The following is a 15661-nucleotide window of genomic DNA, read 5'->3' as shown; positions in this document are numbered from 1 at the left end:
TGAAAGGCGAGGAGGGAAGGCAAAGCACATAACCCAGGAAATCTGGTTGAAACATTGTCCATTTTTTAACTATGGTTCTAGTTTGTTTTATTCTTGCCTTGTAGGGTGATTGTGCTTTGTCTGGAAAGGAACGAACAGATGTCAAATCACCGACTGGAACCTCGAGCTTCTTGACTGCTCATTCTCTTGAGCTACGTCCAGTACCTTTGCACCAGACTCATCATCAGCTGCAATTGCTGTTTCTGAGCAGACTGATATTATTGCGTGATCTTGACCAATAAGTATTTGGATCATCAGAAGACAGTGTGACCTTCATGGTTTCCAAAACATTGTCCAATTTTCATGTCTCGAGGGAGACCCTGGCCCAGGACTGAGCTTGTGCTTTACTTCCAGCAGTGACGCAGCCCACCACACAAAACATTGTTCCCCATCAACCACAATCATGGCGGACCAACAATTAGAACTGGCCAAACGGACGAGCACCAAAGGCAAAGTGCCTACTGGCTATGCCGACGAAATCATTATCAGCGAAACCGCCTTCCGCAACGCGCATCGAGCAGTCGAAGCAAACCACGAGCCGCCGACCAAGAAGCGCAAAAGAGAGGGGAAGGGCGACAGCAGTGTCGTCTACGGTGCAAGCGCATATAAAGGGCCATGGGCGCGCTACGAAGTAGAAAGACCCGACGACAGCTCAGGCAGTGAAGAGGAGGTTGAGGTCGAATACGAGGAGGATGAGATTGCGCCGCAGCCTACCGCGCCCTCAAAGGCTGGTACCGCATACCAAGAGTCGGATGGATCGAAGGAGACGACCGAGTTCCATGGAAGCCAGCAATACGATTACCAGGGCAGGACGTACATGCACGTACCGCAAGACTTGGATGTGGATCTACGAGGCGACTTGCCAGACGACTACAAGAACTACGCGCCCAAGAAGCTGCTGCATACCTGGAAGTCGCATACCAAGGCTATCACCCAATTGCGCTTCTTCCCCGATGCTGGACACTTGTTGCTCTCGGCTTCTGCGGACAGCAAAGTCAAGATTTGGGATGTTTACCACCAGCGCGAGTTGCTGCGTACCTACTCTGGTCACACAAAGTCTGTCTCGGATATCTGCTTCAATTACGATGGTTCTCGCTTCATGACTGGCTCGTTCGACAGACAGATGAAGCTTTGGGATACAGAAACCGGTGCATGCATCAGCCGCTTCAGCACTGGTGCCACACCCCACGTCGTTCGCTTCCAGCCAGACCAGAACTCAGCCACCGAGTTTCTAGCCGGTATGAGCGACAAGAAGATCGTCCAATTCGACACAAGGACGCCTGGCGAGTCGCCAATCCAGGAATACGACCACCACTTGGGTCCAGTCAACACAATTACCTTCTGCGACGAAAACCGTCGCTTCATCACCACCTCCGACGACAAATCCCTCCGCGCCTGGGAATACGGTATCCCCGTACCCATCAAATTCGTTGCCGAACCCTACATGTTCCCCATGGTCCGCTCCTCCCCTCACCCTTCTGGCAAATATGTCGCCTTCCAGAGCAGCGACAACCAAATCGTCGTCTACGCATCTACCGAGCGCTTCCGCCAAAACAGAAAGAAAAGTTATCGTGGACACAACAATGCTGGGTATGCTATCGATGTGGCCATCAGTCCTGATGGAGGTATGGTCATGTCGGGAGATAGTGGTGGTTATGTGTGTTTCTATGATTGGAAGACTTGCAAGATGTGGCACAAGATCAAGGCTAGTGAGTCTGCGGTCGTTGCCGCGCAGTGGCAGCCCAAAGAGACGTCCAAGGTCGTCACGGGTGCTTTGGATGGTCTGATCAAGTACTGGGACTAAACGGAGACAGGGAAGATAGTGTTTCATGGAGATGGTTTCTTCTCTAGTCTATCGAGTTCTTTTTTGCGAGCGACCAGGTCTTTGTAGCGCGTGATTCCTTCGTAGCCCGCTGGCATCGCTTGGTCAACATCCTGTACATAGCAAGAGTGGCATTTGTACTTGTCGGGTTCATCCTTTGAGATCCACCAGACTTTCATGCCTCCATACCTTACGTACCCGCAACCTTCGCATAAGTGTTCGACTGGTTCGGGAGAAAGGGACGGGCGATGAGTTTTCCAGGGCAGGTCGGATACCCATTCCGGATGACGGGACACCCACTTGTGAATATTCGATTTCATGGTATAGCGAACATCTCCTTTGTGTTTTTGATAATGGCGATGGGCTCGCTCCAGTTTTAGCTGGCGAAAGTCCTCGTCGGCTTTGTATCTCTGTTGCCCGTATTGCAAGGCGAACTCACGATTCTGGTCATACCATTGCCGTCTTTAGACAAGTATTTGTTGACGATAATCTTCATCGTTCTTATATTTGAGGCGCCGATCTTGGTTGTATTTGTCCATTGCTTCTCTTCGAGCTTCAGGAGTCTTTGGCACTTGTTGGTTGACGCGGCAGACAGAGAAGAAGCGTGCATTCAGCGGAGCCCACGGTATGGAATTTTGACAGCCAATGGCCTGCCAGAGAGGTTTGAACATGATTCGATGTTTTTACACGCTAATGGTCGGTAAAATGGAGGAATTGGTGGTCTGATTGGGTTTGGCGCTGAATAGGTTTGTGCAAGGTCTTAAGGTTCTGATGACAGAGATGGTTGTTCGACTGAAGCAGTTGAGATTGAGGTGACTTTCATGATCATCAGAGAGGATTGATGATTTAATGTTATAGTATGCGGGAATAATCGTGGTTTGTGAGGGCGTTTTTCAAGAGGCTTCTGGGAGCGACTGACGTGGGGGCAGTTCAGCTTTGAGCCCCACCAAGGTTTCCCGGCCTTTGGAGCTTGACGCACGAAACAAAACACTTGTTGTTTACTCGACATCCAACCTATCAATATGCCTCAGGAAGAATCGAAGCCCGTGGATGCGCCTGCCAATCAGGACGCCCTGAACAATGCCGTCTCGGAGCTAAAAGTGTCGGAAGACCAGACCAAGACCGACGAGCAGCAGGCTGCAGAGTCGAGTGGAGACGACAAGGCCGACTCGACACAATCTGGCGCAAAGAAGTCCAAGAAGACAAAGATCAAGGAAGCTCTCTCCGGCATCGCCTCATCGTCCAAATCGCCAGCCGCACCCACCTCGACCGAAGACCCTCTACCCGCCTCGACAATCGACAAGCTGTCCGACTCGCAGATCAATGCCCTGGTACAACAAAACCCCGCGCTGGCCCAGGCCATGCTCAAGGGCAACTCAAGCCTTGACGCCCGCAGTATGCGCGAACTTCTCAAGTCAGTGAGCGCTGCCGACCTCATGACCGGTATGAGCTCGGGAAAGAATGCAAAGGACATGGCCAACTACAAGTTCTGGGCTACCCAGCCCGTCCCTCGCTTCGACGACAAGGCCGCTGCAGACAAGAAGATTGTCGCCGAAGGCCCCATCAAGGAGGTCGACATCAACAAGGTTCCCACAAAGCCGTCTCCGCTGGTCGAAGGCTTCGAATGGTCCGAGATTGATCTGCTGGACGCCGCTCAGTTGCAAGAGGTTCAGGACCTGCTCTGCAACCACTATGTCGAGGATGACGAGGCCATGTTCCGCTTCAACTACCTCAACGAGACTCTCAACTGGGCACTCAAGGCTCCTGGCTGGCGCAAGTCATGGCACGTTGGTGTCCGCGCTACCAAGTCTCGCAAGCTGGTAGCCTTCATCTCAGGTGTCCCCGTACGTCTCAATGTTCGTGACCGCCTTGTGAATACTGCCGAGATCAACTTCCTGTGTATCCACAAGAAGCTCCGTAGCAAGCGTCTTGCTCCTGTCCTCATCATGGAAATCACCCGTCGCTGCAACCTCGAGGGCATCTTCCAGGCCATTTACACTGCCGGTGTCGTTCTGCCCAAGCCCGTTGCCAGCTGTCGCTACTTCCACCGTGCTCTTGACTGGGAGAAGCTCTATAATGTCGGTTTCAGTCCTCTTCCTCACGGCAGCACAAAGATCCGCCAAATCGCCAAGTACCGTCTACCGGAACGTACTGTCACTCCTGGTCTACGCTTGATGCGTGCTGAAGACGCCGACCAAGTGACGGACCTGCTCGCACGCTACATGAAGCGTGTCAAGATGGCTCAAGAGTTCAACAAGGAAGAAGTACTGCACTGGTTCGTGGATAACGAGACCGACCCCAAGAGCGCTAAGCGTGTCGTCTGGACCTATGTCGTTGAAGATGCCGACAAGAAGATCACCGACTTCTTCAGCTTCTACTGCCTCGAGAGCTCCGTCATCCACAACGCCAGCCACTCGAGCACAATCCGCGCTGCCTATCTCTTCTACTACGCCTCGGAAAGCGCCTTTGAGCAACAGAGCGAAGATGACGATGTTCTCAAGACTCGTTTGAACTTGCTGGTCAAGGATGCTCTGATTCTCGCCAAACAGGTAAATAGCATTTTACACTCTACCACTCGAACCAGACTAACAACATTTCGCAGGCTAAGTTCGACGTCTTCAACGCTCTGACACTCCTCGACAACCCTCTCTTCCTCTCCGACCAAAAGTTCGGTCCCGGAGATGGTCAACTCCACTACTACCTCTTCAACTACCGCACCGCAGACTTGCCTTCTGGTGTCGACTCCAGGAACGTCGTCGATGCTAGTCAGCGCGGTGGTGTCGGTGTTGTTATGCTGTAGATGACTCCGAGGGTATCTTTACCTGTTCCCCCCTTCCCCTTTTTTTTCTTAGCGGATACCTCAAAAAAATGACATATGATCCAACACTCCATCAAAAATGATGCTACAAAGTGTGACACGTCGAATATACGCTTTCTCTCCAAGTTGGTGTAGCAAAAGCCAAGCGGTCAAGTAGCAAATTCTAGGCCTACCACAAGTGTAGACAGATATCTTAACGTGGACGTAGCCGCAGGAAGGTTGACCCGGAACCGAACTCCCTCTCGCCCTTAAAGCTGCAACCTTGGCTGCAAAAAGGCAGGATGCTTTTGATGATCAATATCCATGTCCATCGAGAGCGACGCTGCCTCTCGATCCCTCTGGACCTATATCAAGAACGGGAAATCATTGTGCCTTTTCGACTACTATGTTGCAAGGAGGAGTCTTTGCTAGGCTGAGAGCTCAGTTCTGGTGTAGTTCCCGTGCCTATGTATCTATGTTATACTCTTCCTTAGAACCTGCATCGAGCGACTTGCCACATCCGTACACCGCGAATCTCGACACCTCTGCTCCAATGTAAACTACCTCAAATAAGCTCCCTCGTGACTCAACATCCCAAACCCCATCGACTACAAGAACACCCCATGCATCTCATTTCTTCCCTTTCTTTCTCTTTTCTAATCGCGCAGCTTAATTGTCGTAATGTGATTAAAGTCGTAACTTAGCAAAAAGATCGATGATGAGAAAAAACTGTTCATTGCACTGGTGGGATTCTGTTTACTCGAGCACTGGTGGAAACCGGTGGTTGAGGGGATGGGTGGGTGCTTTTTGTTACACTCTGAGGTCTTGATGTGATGGGTGAAAGTTATGTAGGTGGAGGATGTGGTTTGGTGAACTTTTGAGGACTATCAAGACGTGTTGGTTGGTCGGTCATCTGGATGTTTAAGAGTGCAGCGATCTGGTGCCTCCTCGTATGCCGAATTTTGTCACCTCAACTCTCTTGCCGCAAGCGATACGCATTGAACCCCTGTCCGATTGCACGATGGTGAGTATAACCGCTTCGTCCACGGAGGACAACTTCTCAAAGTTCTCTCTTTGGGCCTAGCATCGATTTCAAAGATCATTGTGCGTTTTTACAGCTTTTTACACGTGACAAAGTTTAGCATACGGGGTGGTGGTACTATGGATGGGAGGTTATTGTTGTCGATGAGATTGTTGGCGCTGCGGCTCCCTCAAATATCACGGAAAAAGCAACATACGAATTTCGTTTATCGCCATTTCCAATTACATTGCTATCTTCATCACACCACGCCTTCCAAACCCAAAGGATGATCCAACCCAATCATCTCCCACCAGTCGACATAGACCTGAGCACCTACATCAGCGACGGCGAAGACCATGCACCTGCCGACAAGAAAAAGCTATCAGATACCCATTGCCTCACCTTCCTCACCCGCGTCTTCAACAACAACGGCTCAGCCATGGAGTTCTGGGGTATGCCTTCCCTTCATCATTTACCCTCCCTCTCCACCCATCCATTCCATCTTCCTCTCGAAGGCTTTTGGTGTTCTTCCTGATCGATAATATCCAGGCCGTCGCGTCAGATTCACCGCGCTGTGTCCAGGTTACTCAATGTACCGGGGCCACCCTCACACATATCCCGACTTCGAGCAAGAAAGAAGAGTCTGGGGCCATCCGTGCGGCAAGCCTTTTCCCAGTATGGGTGTTTTCGCCATTCACGTCAGAGCCGTCATCGAAGAATATCTCAGACGGTGTAGATGTTGGCTATGTGATGCTCCCGATACAGAGAGCGATCCAAGTTATGTGAAGGGACCGTTCGATCTGGCAAAGATGAGGAGAGAGGGCATTAGTTTGGAGGAGGTGAGAAGGAAGGACAAAAGGCTAAGAAGAGTGGGAAGCACGGAGATAATACCAAAAAGAGCAGGAAGGGCGTGGAGCATAAACCGTACCTTGTCCGTCGCCGCGGATAGACCAATTCACTTCCTACTCACGTCCGAGCAACGGACATGGAAGCAAAAAGCAGACCTTACTGTACTAATCACACCAACCAAGGTGAAAGCTTCCCAACAGTCAGGGGCGGATGTGATTGGTCTGATGAGAGTGAACGAAGCTCTCCAACAGATGTACCTTCCAAGTTTGATGAGAAAAGGCTCCACTGTTCTCTCTTTGGAGTCTTTGGACATCCACGTCGAGTTCAAAATCATCTTGCCTTTTGACAGGAAGTCAGTCCGTGCCTGAGGAGGTTGAGATGAACCTTTGGTACTGGTGCGAATCATCTTCCCCTATGACAGCAAGGTACCTGTCGATGTAGCTCAGACTGTAACTCCTCTTCTACCGGGCATGCCTCTTGGTTCCTACATCAAAATGCACAATGTCATTCAGAACCGGCTACGCGTCCATTGAGAGTTCGTATGAAGTAGGGTTTCGGTGGACAATGTCCAAGAACCAAGGCATACATTCTATACATGTCTCACTGGAGATTTAAAGATCGTTTCTAGACAGGCGGATAGTCATAGGTATACTACTGCAAGCGAAACTTGAAAGAAAGAAAGAGACAGGGCACCAGACAATTTTATTAATTCGGCTTTCTGCAGTAATTGTCCGTAAACTCTCACAAGTGTATATGTCTGTTCCGACGTGGTTTGCAGAAGACTTTCATGTGTTCTGTCCTTCGGGAACGCAAAAGTCATCATAGAGCCTCCCTAGGTCAAAGAAGTCAAGGTCAAGACCAAAATCGAAAAAGCCCATGCCCTCCAAGGTGTTCTCAGAGGTCGGTTGTGAAAAGACGCCCCGCTCCCGTGTTGCATCAGTAGGGTATGAGCCTTGTACGAGTAGTTTGTATCTCTCGAAGGAGCGTTGTGACTCCTCATCGATCTGCTGAGCCTGGCCTTTATCCCGCAGTCCCACTCCCCACTGCTCAGTCAAGCTTTCTATCACCATGATAGAACGGTTACACCAGAACCATGCGATATTCATCTTGTAGAGGCTGCTTACGAGCAATCGTAGCATGTTTAAAGACTTGCTTGGGTTTGGATTTCCCGGGTCTTTCGCATCTACCAGATGGACAAGCCCAGCTGTAAACGCAGCGTGCACTGCAGATATTGGGATACATCGCTATGAACAAAGGTGAGCATTTGGGAAAGAATCGTCAGATGCATCAGCCGACTCACCAGAGTATAATTCGATTGGTAGCAACGAAAGATGTGTGCAATCTTGTCCGCGGCCGTTGTGCACACTTGGGAGTGATAGCTTTCGCGCTCAGTTATCAAAGCGCTGGGATTACCACGACTCTTCTTGAGGGCTCTTTGGAATATGTGGCGGTGTAGTAAGATCTGAGTGACATGGTACTGTAGACTGGATCGATGCATCAGCGGACTGGCAATGAGAGGAGGCAGAGTCTCTCCTGCGTACTGTAGCTGATACACGTGAGGCAGAGCTGGTCTCAAAGACGATGAGGATATCTTAAGGCACTGTGGCAGCTTGTTGAAAAACTCAGTCAGTTGCAAATACGTTTGCAAAATCGTATCATCTCTCTTGACAGTAGTCAATCGTGGTCGTCTGTAGTAACTGTAACTTCACATGAGCACAAGTCTTGAAATTCAATGTTCGGAAGCGCCTACATGCGATCGAGTGCATCAGAAGATATCTCGAATAACTTGCTTGTGTGCCAGGTGTTGAGGGACATGAGTTCAGGGACATTAGAGTGTTGATCTGGTTCCTTAAAACACACGCTGGGCATTGGGACAGCTGGAGCTAGGGACGAAAGAATGCCACTTGGTCGTCCCATTCCGAGACCAAACAGTCTTGTGCCTAAGTCAGTGATGATCTGGGTAAATCAGAGCCGTGTTTTTCTTACCTATCGACGATGTACACGCCATTCCATGTCAAATTACGCGCATCAGCTGCCTGGCGGGAGAGAACACCAGACCTCACAAGGTCGGAGCAATCTTCGTGGAGGCCAAGACTGAAACTCATACGTGAAGCTATGCCAGCGTAGAGCCAGGCCAGGGATTCATTGTCGGTAGCATTCACGTAAAGACCGTATAGAGCAGCTGCCTGAATTGTAGATATGGTTGGCGCTCGGATCTCGAAGTGCAGCATGATATCGACATCTGCGGCAAACGCAGCACCCGCTGTATTGGGATCATTGGGATCTGTTCGAACCTCGCTCCTGTCTGAGTACCGAGACGCCAAGGCAAGGATAGCTCGCAAAAGTAAGGCTGTGCAATATCTTCCCATGACTCCCGTATGCAGATCATCAAGGAAGGATGCTTGCGGTACAAGCACCTGCCACGAGTTCTGCCACCGCCAAAATAGGTCAAGCAGATGGTCGCGAAGCTCATTCGGCACGTCTTGCATTCCAGAAATTTGAGCAGCCTGTAGTCCGTCTTCTTGCGCACGCGCTGCGGATGCGACGTGAGTTGGAACATTATGTCCTAGGTTGAAGCTGCTTGCCGCGCCAAAGTATCTCAGGTCACCAGCATCGCCCAATGTGAACCGACCGAGCATCTCCACGACTTCGTCGGTCTCCTCTGTGGCGTTCGACTTGCCCGAACTTGGCGTGTCTTGAGTAGTGGAATTTGATTCACCGCTCCTAAGAAGACGAGCGCTGATCCGATCTGCTTGGGCGAGCTCTTGCTCCAAAAAGGCCACTCTCTCTTCAAGGGCATGAACATATTCATTGGTGGGCCTCCTGTTTCACCTGATGAGCTCCGCAGCCCTCCATAAAAAGCAGAATAGACTCAGCTATGCATACTTTCGTTTGCTCTCACCTTCAGGATACTCGCATTGTTCCTCACGATGATTGCAAGCACCGCAGATTGGATGAACACCGTCGCACTTTCAATCCAAATCAGTCGATTTCCTCATCAGTAGCGGACGTGTGCTGGAACCTGTGTGGATGCTACCTCCCCATGTGCTCAAGTTTGTTACTCTTAGCTATTTCTCGCGACCGCAATCAAGGCCACCCAGGCTGGAGAAATGCACAATGCTTTTCAGACCAGTGCATCCCTCCACTAGGAAGCGCTAACTTTCACACTCTCAGTGGAGGACAGCACTGATCTTCGAAATATTGTGCATTTCTACAGCATGCGCGTGACAAAGTTCTACACACGGAGAGGTAGAGTTAAGCAAGGCAAATTGCTCACCTTTGTTCTTTTCGTTCGACAACCAAGACATGCTCGACTGATCCGCTGCCGCTTTGGCCGACTCTCGCCCTGCGTCTCGTGTGACGCTGGCATTCCAAGTGCGGCGTGATGGTATTTTACGTGCGGCTTGTTAGGTTTGCCATTGACGATGCAAGGCAGCTTGTCGAAGTGCGCATGTTCAGACGAGAACAGAGTCTTTGTCGAGTTTAAGAGCCCTCGTGGACCTCGGACGTCTCTGGACCCTTATGAAGTGCTTGACCAAAGTATGGATGTCAACTGTAGTAAACGATGCTATTGACGTGGTTCACGAGCGGAGTGGAAGGGAACAACTTTTGGGAGGATGTCAACCGCTGCCAAGTCAGTTGGTCCTAGCTCTCAGTAGGAAAACGTGGCACGTGCGCTACGGAGTTTACGCAACCTTTGCCGCAACTCTGAACCTCTATCTGGACAACTGTTACCCGGATGTACACTGCAGATAACGAGACTATCCCGGATACCGTGGTGGCAACACTTGTCGGAAGTGGTCGCTATCGTGCGATCAAGTATTTCAAGCGCGGATAGATCACATGGTACGGGACATGCCTGGCTACTTAACACTCGGATACTCTCACAACTTTGGCCCATAGATTTCGACCGTGAGAGATAGCAACGGTGATAGGCCAGAAGGTCATATCTCAACTGAGGCAGAGACGCTCAGCTCTAGGTAGAGTCAGTTTAGTCAAAATCGTGAACATCTGAAAACGCCGACTCTTAACTCCCTTGTCTCGAGGCTCACATCTTGTCCTTCAAACATGGTTTCTACGAACTACAACTTTGCGGTGAGCTTTTGTGCTCATAACCGGCTTCTTTGCTTACGGGTTTGCCAACGCGTGCATCGGATCCATTCAGGCTTACACTCCTTTCTCGAGTAGTTCGACCTGGCTAAGCCTGGTCAATACAGCAACACCATCCGAGACGCATAATCCGACGTCTTTGCTGGTGGCAGCGGCATTGGCGCTCTTGCATTATCTTCTATTGCCGACAGATGAGGCCGTGTCAGACTGGCTCTCCTGTGCGGCTCTCCAAAGATTCCTGAATCGCCCAGATGATTGATTGCCAATAATCGAAGAGAAGAGGCGTTCAAGATTCACTGCGATCTTCATCATGACAAGCTCAACAACGAACGAGTTGCGAAACCGTAGTGCTGTTCGAGAAGAGTTTAGTTACCTCGCTCATCCGGGTAATTGTTAGCCGGATTGCAACAGTGACGCACCCTCAGGTCCGTGGAGCAATGCTGTCTTTTCGACCTTCATATTTTTTGACTACGAAAAAATCTCTCTCATCCTGCAACTCATCAAGAGAACAAAATGCCACCAACTTCTGTCACTCTGATCTTTTCACCTTACCATGTGGGTCTCCGCGACCACCGTGTTGGCAACGGCCCCCATCGCATCTGCAAGCTTGGCATCATCAAAGAACTCGAAGGATTGAACATCGACATTCACATAGAAGAGCTCGAAGCGGTCGATGAATTTGAAGGAGAGATTGGCAAGAGCTTCGAGCTTCTCCGGCGAACTTCGACCGCTGTCTCGAAAGCTTGCGCCCACAACTCGTTCCCTCTCATCCTCTCGGGAAACTGTATGGCTACCGTCGGCGTAGCAGCAGGCCTTGGTCTCGAAGACCTCAGCTTTGTTTACTTCGACGCTCACGATGACCTGGAAACCCCGTCCACAAACACCAATGGCTATCTCGATGCTATGGGAATGTCTATGCTCAAGGGAGAGAGCTGGCACAACCTGATTGCCACCGTGCCAGGCTTCAAACCTCTCTCTCTTGACCGCTTAGTGTACTGCGGCCTCAGGGATATCTCAGATGAGTCGCGTCAGAAGGTCAAGGACATGAAACTCGACGTGGTCTGGGGCGACTCTACAAAAAAGGTGGACTTTTCGACAGAACTCGGAAATGTGCTTGATGCTCGCGCTCTTGGCCGTACGCATGTGCATCTCGACCTCGATGTCCTTGATGATACACTAGGTAAAGTCAACGATTATCCATCGCCTGGAGGACTTCTCGAATCGGATCTTATCAGCTGCATGGAGCTCACACCGAAGAAGGTCGCTCCAACATCTCTGACGGTCTGTTCATTCGACCCTCATGCAGGTGACGGTGACAAGATTGCAAAGATTGCAGTGCGTGCAATTTTTACCTTCATGTCGTCTCTGATTGAGACTGGCGGTCTGCTGCGATCTCAGTCTTGACTCGGCAAGTGTATCTGATATACAAGCTTGGATAGCTTTTGTGTAAAATCGTCATTCATTTTGCGCGCAATCACAAGACTTCGATTTCAATGTGTGCCCTTGCCATGAGAGACTCCATCTCCAGAGCCTGAAAGTTTTTAGTTGTAGTCACAGTCCGCCGGGCCAAGGCGCTATCAGATAATCATACAAACATGACTCGCAGCCGGCAAAAACACTGGATTGAAAGCTGTTAAATCAAGATTCAAGCAGACGCGCCGAGAGGGTAGCGGGTACTAGGAAGCGTCAGATCATGATGATAGGGACAGGACAGTACATCAACAAGTGTAGGCAGAAGGAGTCGGCGAGTAAAGTCATAGAGCTTGGTGATTGATGTTGCACAACTCGAGCCAAATAGATTGAGCAAAAATCCATCTACCATCAGCAAAAAGATGCAAAAAACCAGAGCGTAGCTCTTATGGGGAAACTCCCTCGGAAATCTCCTTGATCAATGTCACCAGATGTCGGTCATCTGGCTGGGCTTACGGAATGCCAATTAAGACTACAGGTCGGAGATTCGAACAAGTGTTTCATTAAATCATGAGAGTGGTTATGCCGTTACACCAAGTCAGAGGATTACAAATTAAATGTAATTCTGATGCAATATGTATTGGAGGAGGAAAGGGCTGGTGTTCGATTCAGGGCATGATAATCCTCTCTTTTTGCAGTCACTCAGTATGTCTCTCAAAGCTTACTGGGTGCTCAAAAATGCCCTGACAATTCATATGGTGTAGTAAATCAAGGGGGTACCTCTTCTCAACATTCACCAAGCATACTGATTGCACGAACGTGTTTGGCCCTTCGAGTCAGCGAACTATCGGAACAAAATCTTGGAAGGCGAACTGTCCAGCACCTTCCCAGAATCACAATAACCATGTGACATACGTCTGGCCTGCCCTTTCTTTCTTCGCTTCCTGCATTCTGACAATCACGACAACTACACTGCGTCCATCATAATACAGCACAACATTAAACATCTTCTTTCAAATCATCAGTGATGGCCACAAGGTACGCCAATACCACGGAGGTTCGCCTGATCGTCAACGGCAACACCGTATTCGCATCCTGTGTTCAGGAAAATACCGGATCGCTTAGCATCACCGTGGCACATGGTTGTGTCAATATCTCCACACCTACCAGTCAAACGTCAATCTTCACTCAACCAAAAACCATCTCAATCAGCACCTGTTCGAACCTTGCGACTGTACCTCTGTCGGCTCCCAGTCTCCAGATCGAAGGTACTCAACAGAGTATCCCCTTCAATTCGGCACCTCTGGCCCTTGACACTCTGGCTGGACATGTACGTTCTGACCTCTGTACTTGTGTTGCCGGAAAGAAATGCCCGCGTCATCTTCGGGTTGCTCAGGAGAAACGACGCAGGCGCCGAGAGAGGAGACAACAGCAAGATCCACCCGTGGGCAAGGTGGAAAGAGACATTGATCCCAATCACACCAATACCGTGAAGCAATGCAAGGGGAAATCTCGCAAGAGGGCTGGGGCCAGTGAGAGCTTCGACCGAGTGGTTCATGGACATCGAAAAAGTACGAGCTCGAGGATTGTCAAAGCAGAGCCAGAATCCGACTTCAACACCTTGACATCAGACTTGAGTGGCAAGCAGGACATCACCTCGAGAGTCGTCGATGTCCGTCGATTCCAGCAGAATACTCACGTACCGGAATACATGATCGGTCTCCCAACACATCTTCCTGGTGAGCTAAATTGGGCCGTCGATGACTCCTCTCCAACAGGCCGCGAAATCAAGTGTGAATTACAGAGTGACACCAGACCTCCGGACGCCTCGATCGAATCCTCCTTGTCGGACGTCCATGGCAAGCAACTAAACAGCTCATCATCTGGACACATCATACCAGGTTTCTCTCTCTTCACTAGCTCTGGAGAGTGGGACCCTCCGCAGATCAAGATCGAAAGAATGGAGGATATCTTCCATAGATAAGGAGACGGGACAGAACATCATGCATGACACTCCACTGATTATCGATTTCTTGTAACGATGCCGGATGGCTTCTGCATTTGCTCTTCTTGCACAATTCTTAGCTACAGTAATGATTGCAGCACTTCTTGATCGCGCTACACATCCCATGTCTCGTCACTGCGTGCCGCACTGCCGAGTGCTACATGATTCGTTGTCATTTGTCTTGATGCTTGCTGCAAATGTTTTGATATCGACCTTGCGTCTGACTTGGGCTGCTTCCAACTTCCAAGCTGACTTTGATTGAATCTCTCCATGCCGCTTCTCCTATGCGCTTTATCTCACACCAGCATTTCGTGTACCCTGGTTTTCTTGTGACAATTGTTGCTCTGTCTGATAATGTCAGTGCTAGTCTCGAAGCCAACAAAGCTGCTTTGATGTTCCATACACTCGGAGTGGAGGTGCCTCATCTCGGGCGACGGGTCCTTTGTTATCATCTCCAAAGTCTTCAGGAGACTGCGTGTTCTCCCATCCACTTCTGGTACTTGGCTTCCATCTCAGGCACGATTCTACCCGCTATAAGAAACTCAGTGGCATGCGTACCAACCAACTTCGACGTCCGTTTCTGCTTGCCAGCAGTCTACGGCCCAGTGGCAGAAAACTTCGGCTCTACCTCCTTTTCGAAATATTTACGCCAGTGTTGGAATCTCTCCTCGAGATAATTCAGTGTAATAGAGTCAGGAACATCCATCTTAGCATGATAGTCTCGCCAACTTTGTTCGTCGCCTCCCTCGCGCTTTACCCTTTCGATTCCATTGCGTAGCTCCATCTTAGACCAAAGTGTCTGGATGTCAGTTTCTTCTACAGCTTGGTCTTCCGCGGAAGCCTGTTCTTTGGTCGGAACTTGACCTTCGAGAGAAACCTGCTGCTTGGTAGGAGCTTGCTTATTGATCGGGGTTTGGCCTTCGAGGAAAAGCTGCTGTTTGGTTGGAGCTTGCCATTTGCCCGAGCTTTGATCTTCGTTTTTGTATGGAATCAGATTTTCAGGCGTGGCTTCTAGTTCGACAATGGGTTGCTTAGGTGGGATCCCCTGGTCGGGGGTGTTGATCCAGAGGAGAAGTACCAGAACAATGAACCAAGAAACATGATTGATAGCCAGGGAGAATAGAGCATAGACGAGAACCAGGCAAGGCATAGCAAAGATGACGACTGGGACGGCCAACAAGGCGTAGCAGGTGAGGCCAACCATAGCGCAGGTGGAGCAGATGATACACACGAATATCAGGAAACATAGAGTGTGCATCATCTGACCGCTTTTCTTGAAGAGTACTTGGGGGGTCATATTTGTTGCTGGTGTCATGATGATGCGTTTCCGTCAGAGAAAGTCAGTCACTTGTATCAATTGGTCATGAAGTTGCTGGTGGCAGACGTATCGTGGATGATCGAGTTCCGAGCACACTGTTTAAGTCAGGCATTTGCGTTGAAGTCTGGGTGGTTGACAAGATCATATATCCAGAGCTCGATGTCCAGAATCTTCTGCTTGCTTCGGCTCATCCCACCCATCATTGTGATGTGCATGTTTGCTGTGGCCAAAGCCGTGATCAAAGAGAATTTGGCTGGATAGTCGCTCCACGGACAACTCGGCATTTGACG

At 50.0% G+C, this 15661-nt stretch overlaps 8 protein-coding genes across 8 annotated transcripts; 5 read left to right on the top strand and 3 right to left on the bottom strand.

The window, feature by feature from the left end:
- Positions 1-442: 442 nt before the first annotated feature.
- On the top strand, positions 443-1843 carry M438DRAFT_356214 (WD40 repeat-like protein; the record flags this gene model as incomplete). The annotated part of the gene is made up of 1 exon (XM_029907086.1): positions 443-1843. One exon carries the CDS (start codon positions 443-445, stop codon positions 1841-1843), a length of 1401 nt encoding a protein of 466 aa, XP_029759719.1.
- Positions 1844-1866: 23 nt separating this feature from the next.
- Positions 1867-2250, bottom strand: M438DRAFT_275794 (uncharacterized protein; the record flags this gene model as incomplete). The annotated part of the gene is made up of 1 exon (XM_029900811.1): positions 1867-2250. A coding segment is annotated over one exon (384 nt), but the record flags the coding sequence as incomplete, so codon positions are not given.
- Positions 2251-2883: 633 nt separating this feature from the next.
- On the top strand, positions 2884-4661 carry M438DRAFT_275256 (N-myristoyl transferase; the record flags this gene model as incomplete). The annotated part of the gene is made up of 2 exons (XM_029900772.1): positions 2884-4410; positions 4464-4661. The coding sequence occupies 2 exons, from the start codon at positions 2884-2886 to the stop codon at positions 4659-4661; spliced, it is 1725 nt and encodes a 574-aa protein (XP_029759717.1).
- A 1288-nt stretch (positions 4662-5949) lies between these two features.
- Positions 5950-6987, top strand: M438DRAFT_35436 (uncharacterized protein). Its single transcript, XM_029906948.1, has one exon. The coding sequence runs from the start codon at positions 6270-6272 to the stop codon at positions 6894-6896; it is 627 nt and encodes a 208-aa protein (XP_029759716.1). The 5' UTR covers positions 5950-6269; the 3' UTR covers positions 6897-6987.
- Positions 6988-7213: 226 nt separating this feature from the next.
- On the bottom strand, positions 7214-10058 carry M438DRAFT_346475 (uncharacterized protein). The gene is made up of 7 exons (XM_029905683.1): positions 9806-10058; positions 9415-9497; positions 8515-9351; positions 8279-8461; positions 8070-8225; positions 7829-8012; positions 7214-7772 (listed from the first exon to the last, which is right to left on the bottom strand). Exons 1-7 carry the CDS (start codon positions 9896-9898, stop codon positions 7314-7316), a joined length of 1995 nt encoding a protein of 664 aa, XP_029759715.1. The 5' UTR covers positions 9899-10058; the 3' UTR covers positions 7214-7313.
- A 938-nt stretch (positions 10059-10996) lies between these two features.
- Positions 10997-12127, top strand: M438DRAFT_346474 (putative arginase). Its single transcript, XM_029905682.1, has one exon. The coding sequence runs from the start codon at positions 11152-11154 to the stop codon at positions 12040-12042; it is 891 nt and encodes a 296-aa protein (XP_029759714.1). The 5' UTR covers positions 10997-11151; the 3' UTR covers positions 12043-12127.
- Positions 12128-12987: 860 nt separating this feature from the next.
- Positions 12988-14152, top strand: M438DRAFT_366208 (uncharacterized protein). Its single transcript, XM_029907861.1, has one exon. The coding sequence runs from the start codon at positions 13076-13078 to the stop codon at positions 14030-14032; it is 957 nt and encodes a 318-aa protein (XP_029759713.1). The 5' UTR covers positions 12988-13075; the 3' UTR covers positions 14033-14152.
- A 496-nt stretch (positions 14153-14648) lies between these two features.
- M438DRAFT_336130 (uncharacterized protein) lies at positions 14649-15368 on the bottom strand (the record flags this gene model as incomplete). The annotated part of the gene is made up of 1 exon (XM_029903861.1): positions 14649-15368. The coding sequence occupies one exon, from the start codon at positions 15366-15368 to the stop codon at positions 14649-14651; it is 720 nt and encodes a 239-aa protein (XP_029759712.1).
- Between the last annotated feature and the right edge of the window lie 293 nt (positions 15369-15661).

Source organism: Aureobasidium pullulans (assembly GCF_000721785.1).
Source record: "Aureobasidium pullulans EXF-150 unplaced genomic scaffold scaffold_11, whole genome shotgun sequence".
In the NCBI taxonomy this organism is placed as follows: Eukaryota; Fungi; Ascomycota; class Dothideomycetes; order Dothideales; family Saccotheciaceae; genus Aureobasidium; species Aureobasidium pullulans.
Note: the sequence above shows the minus strand (reverse complement) of the source record. Positions and strands in the feature narration are given on the sequence as shown.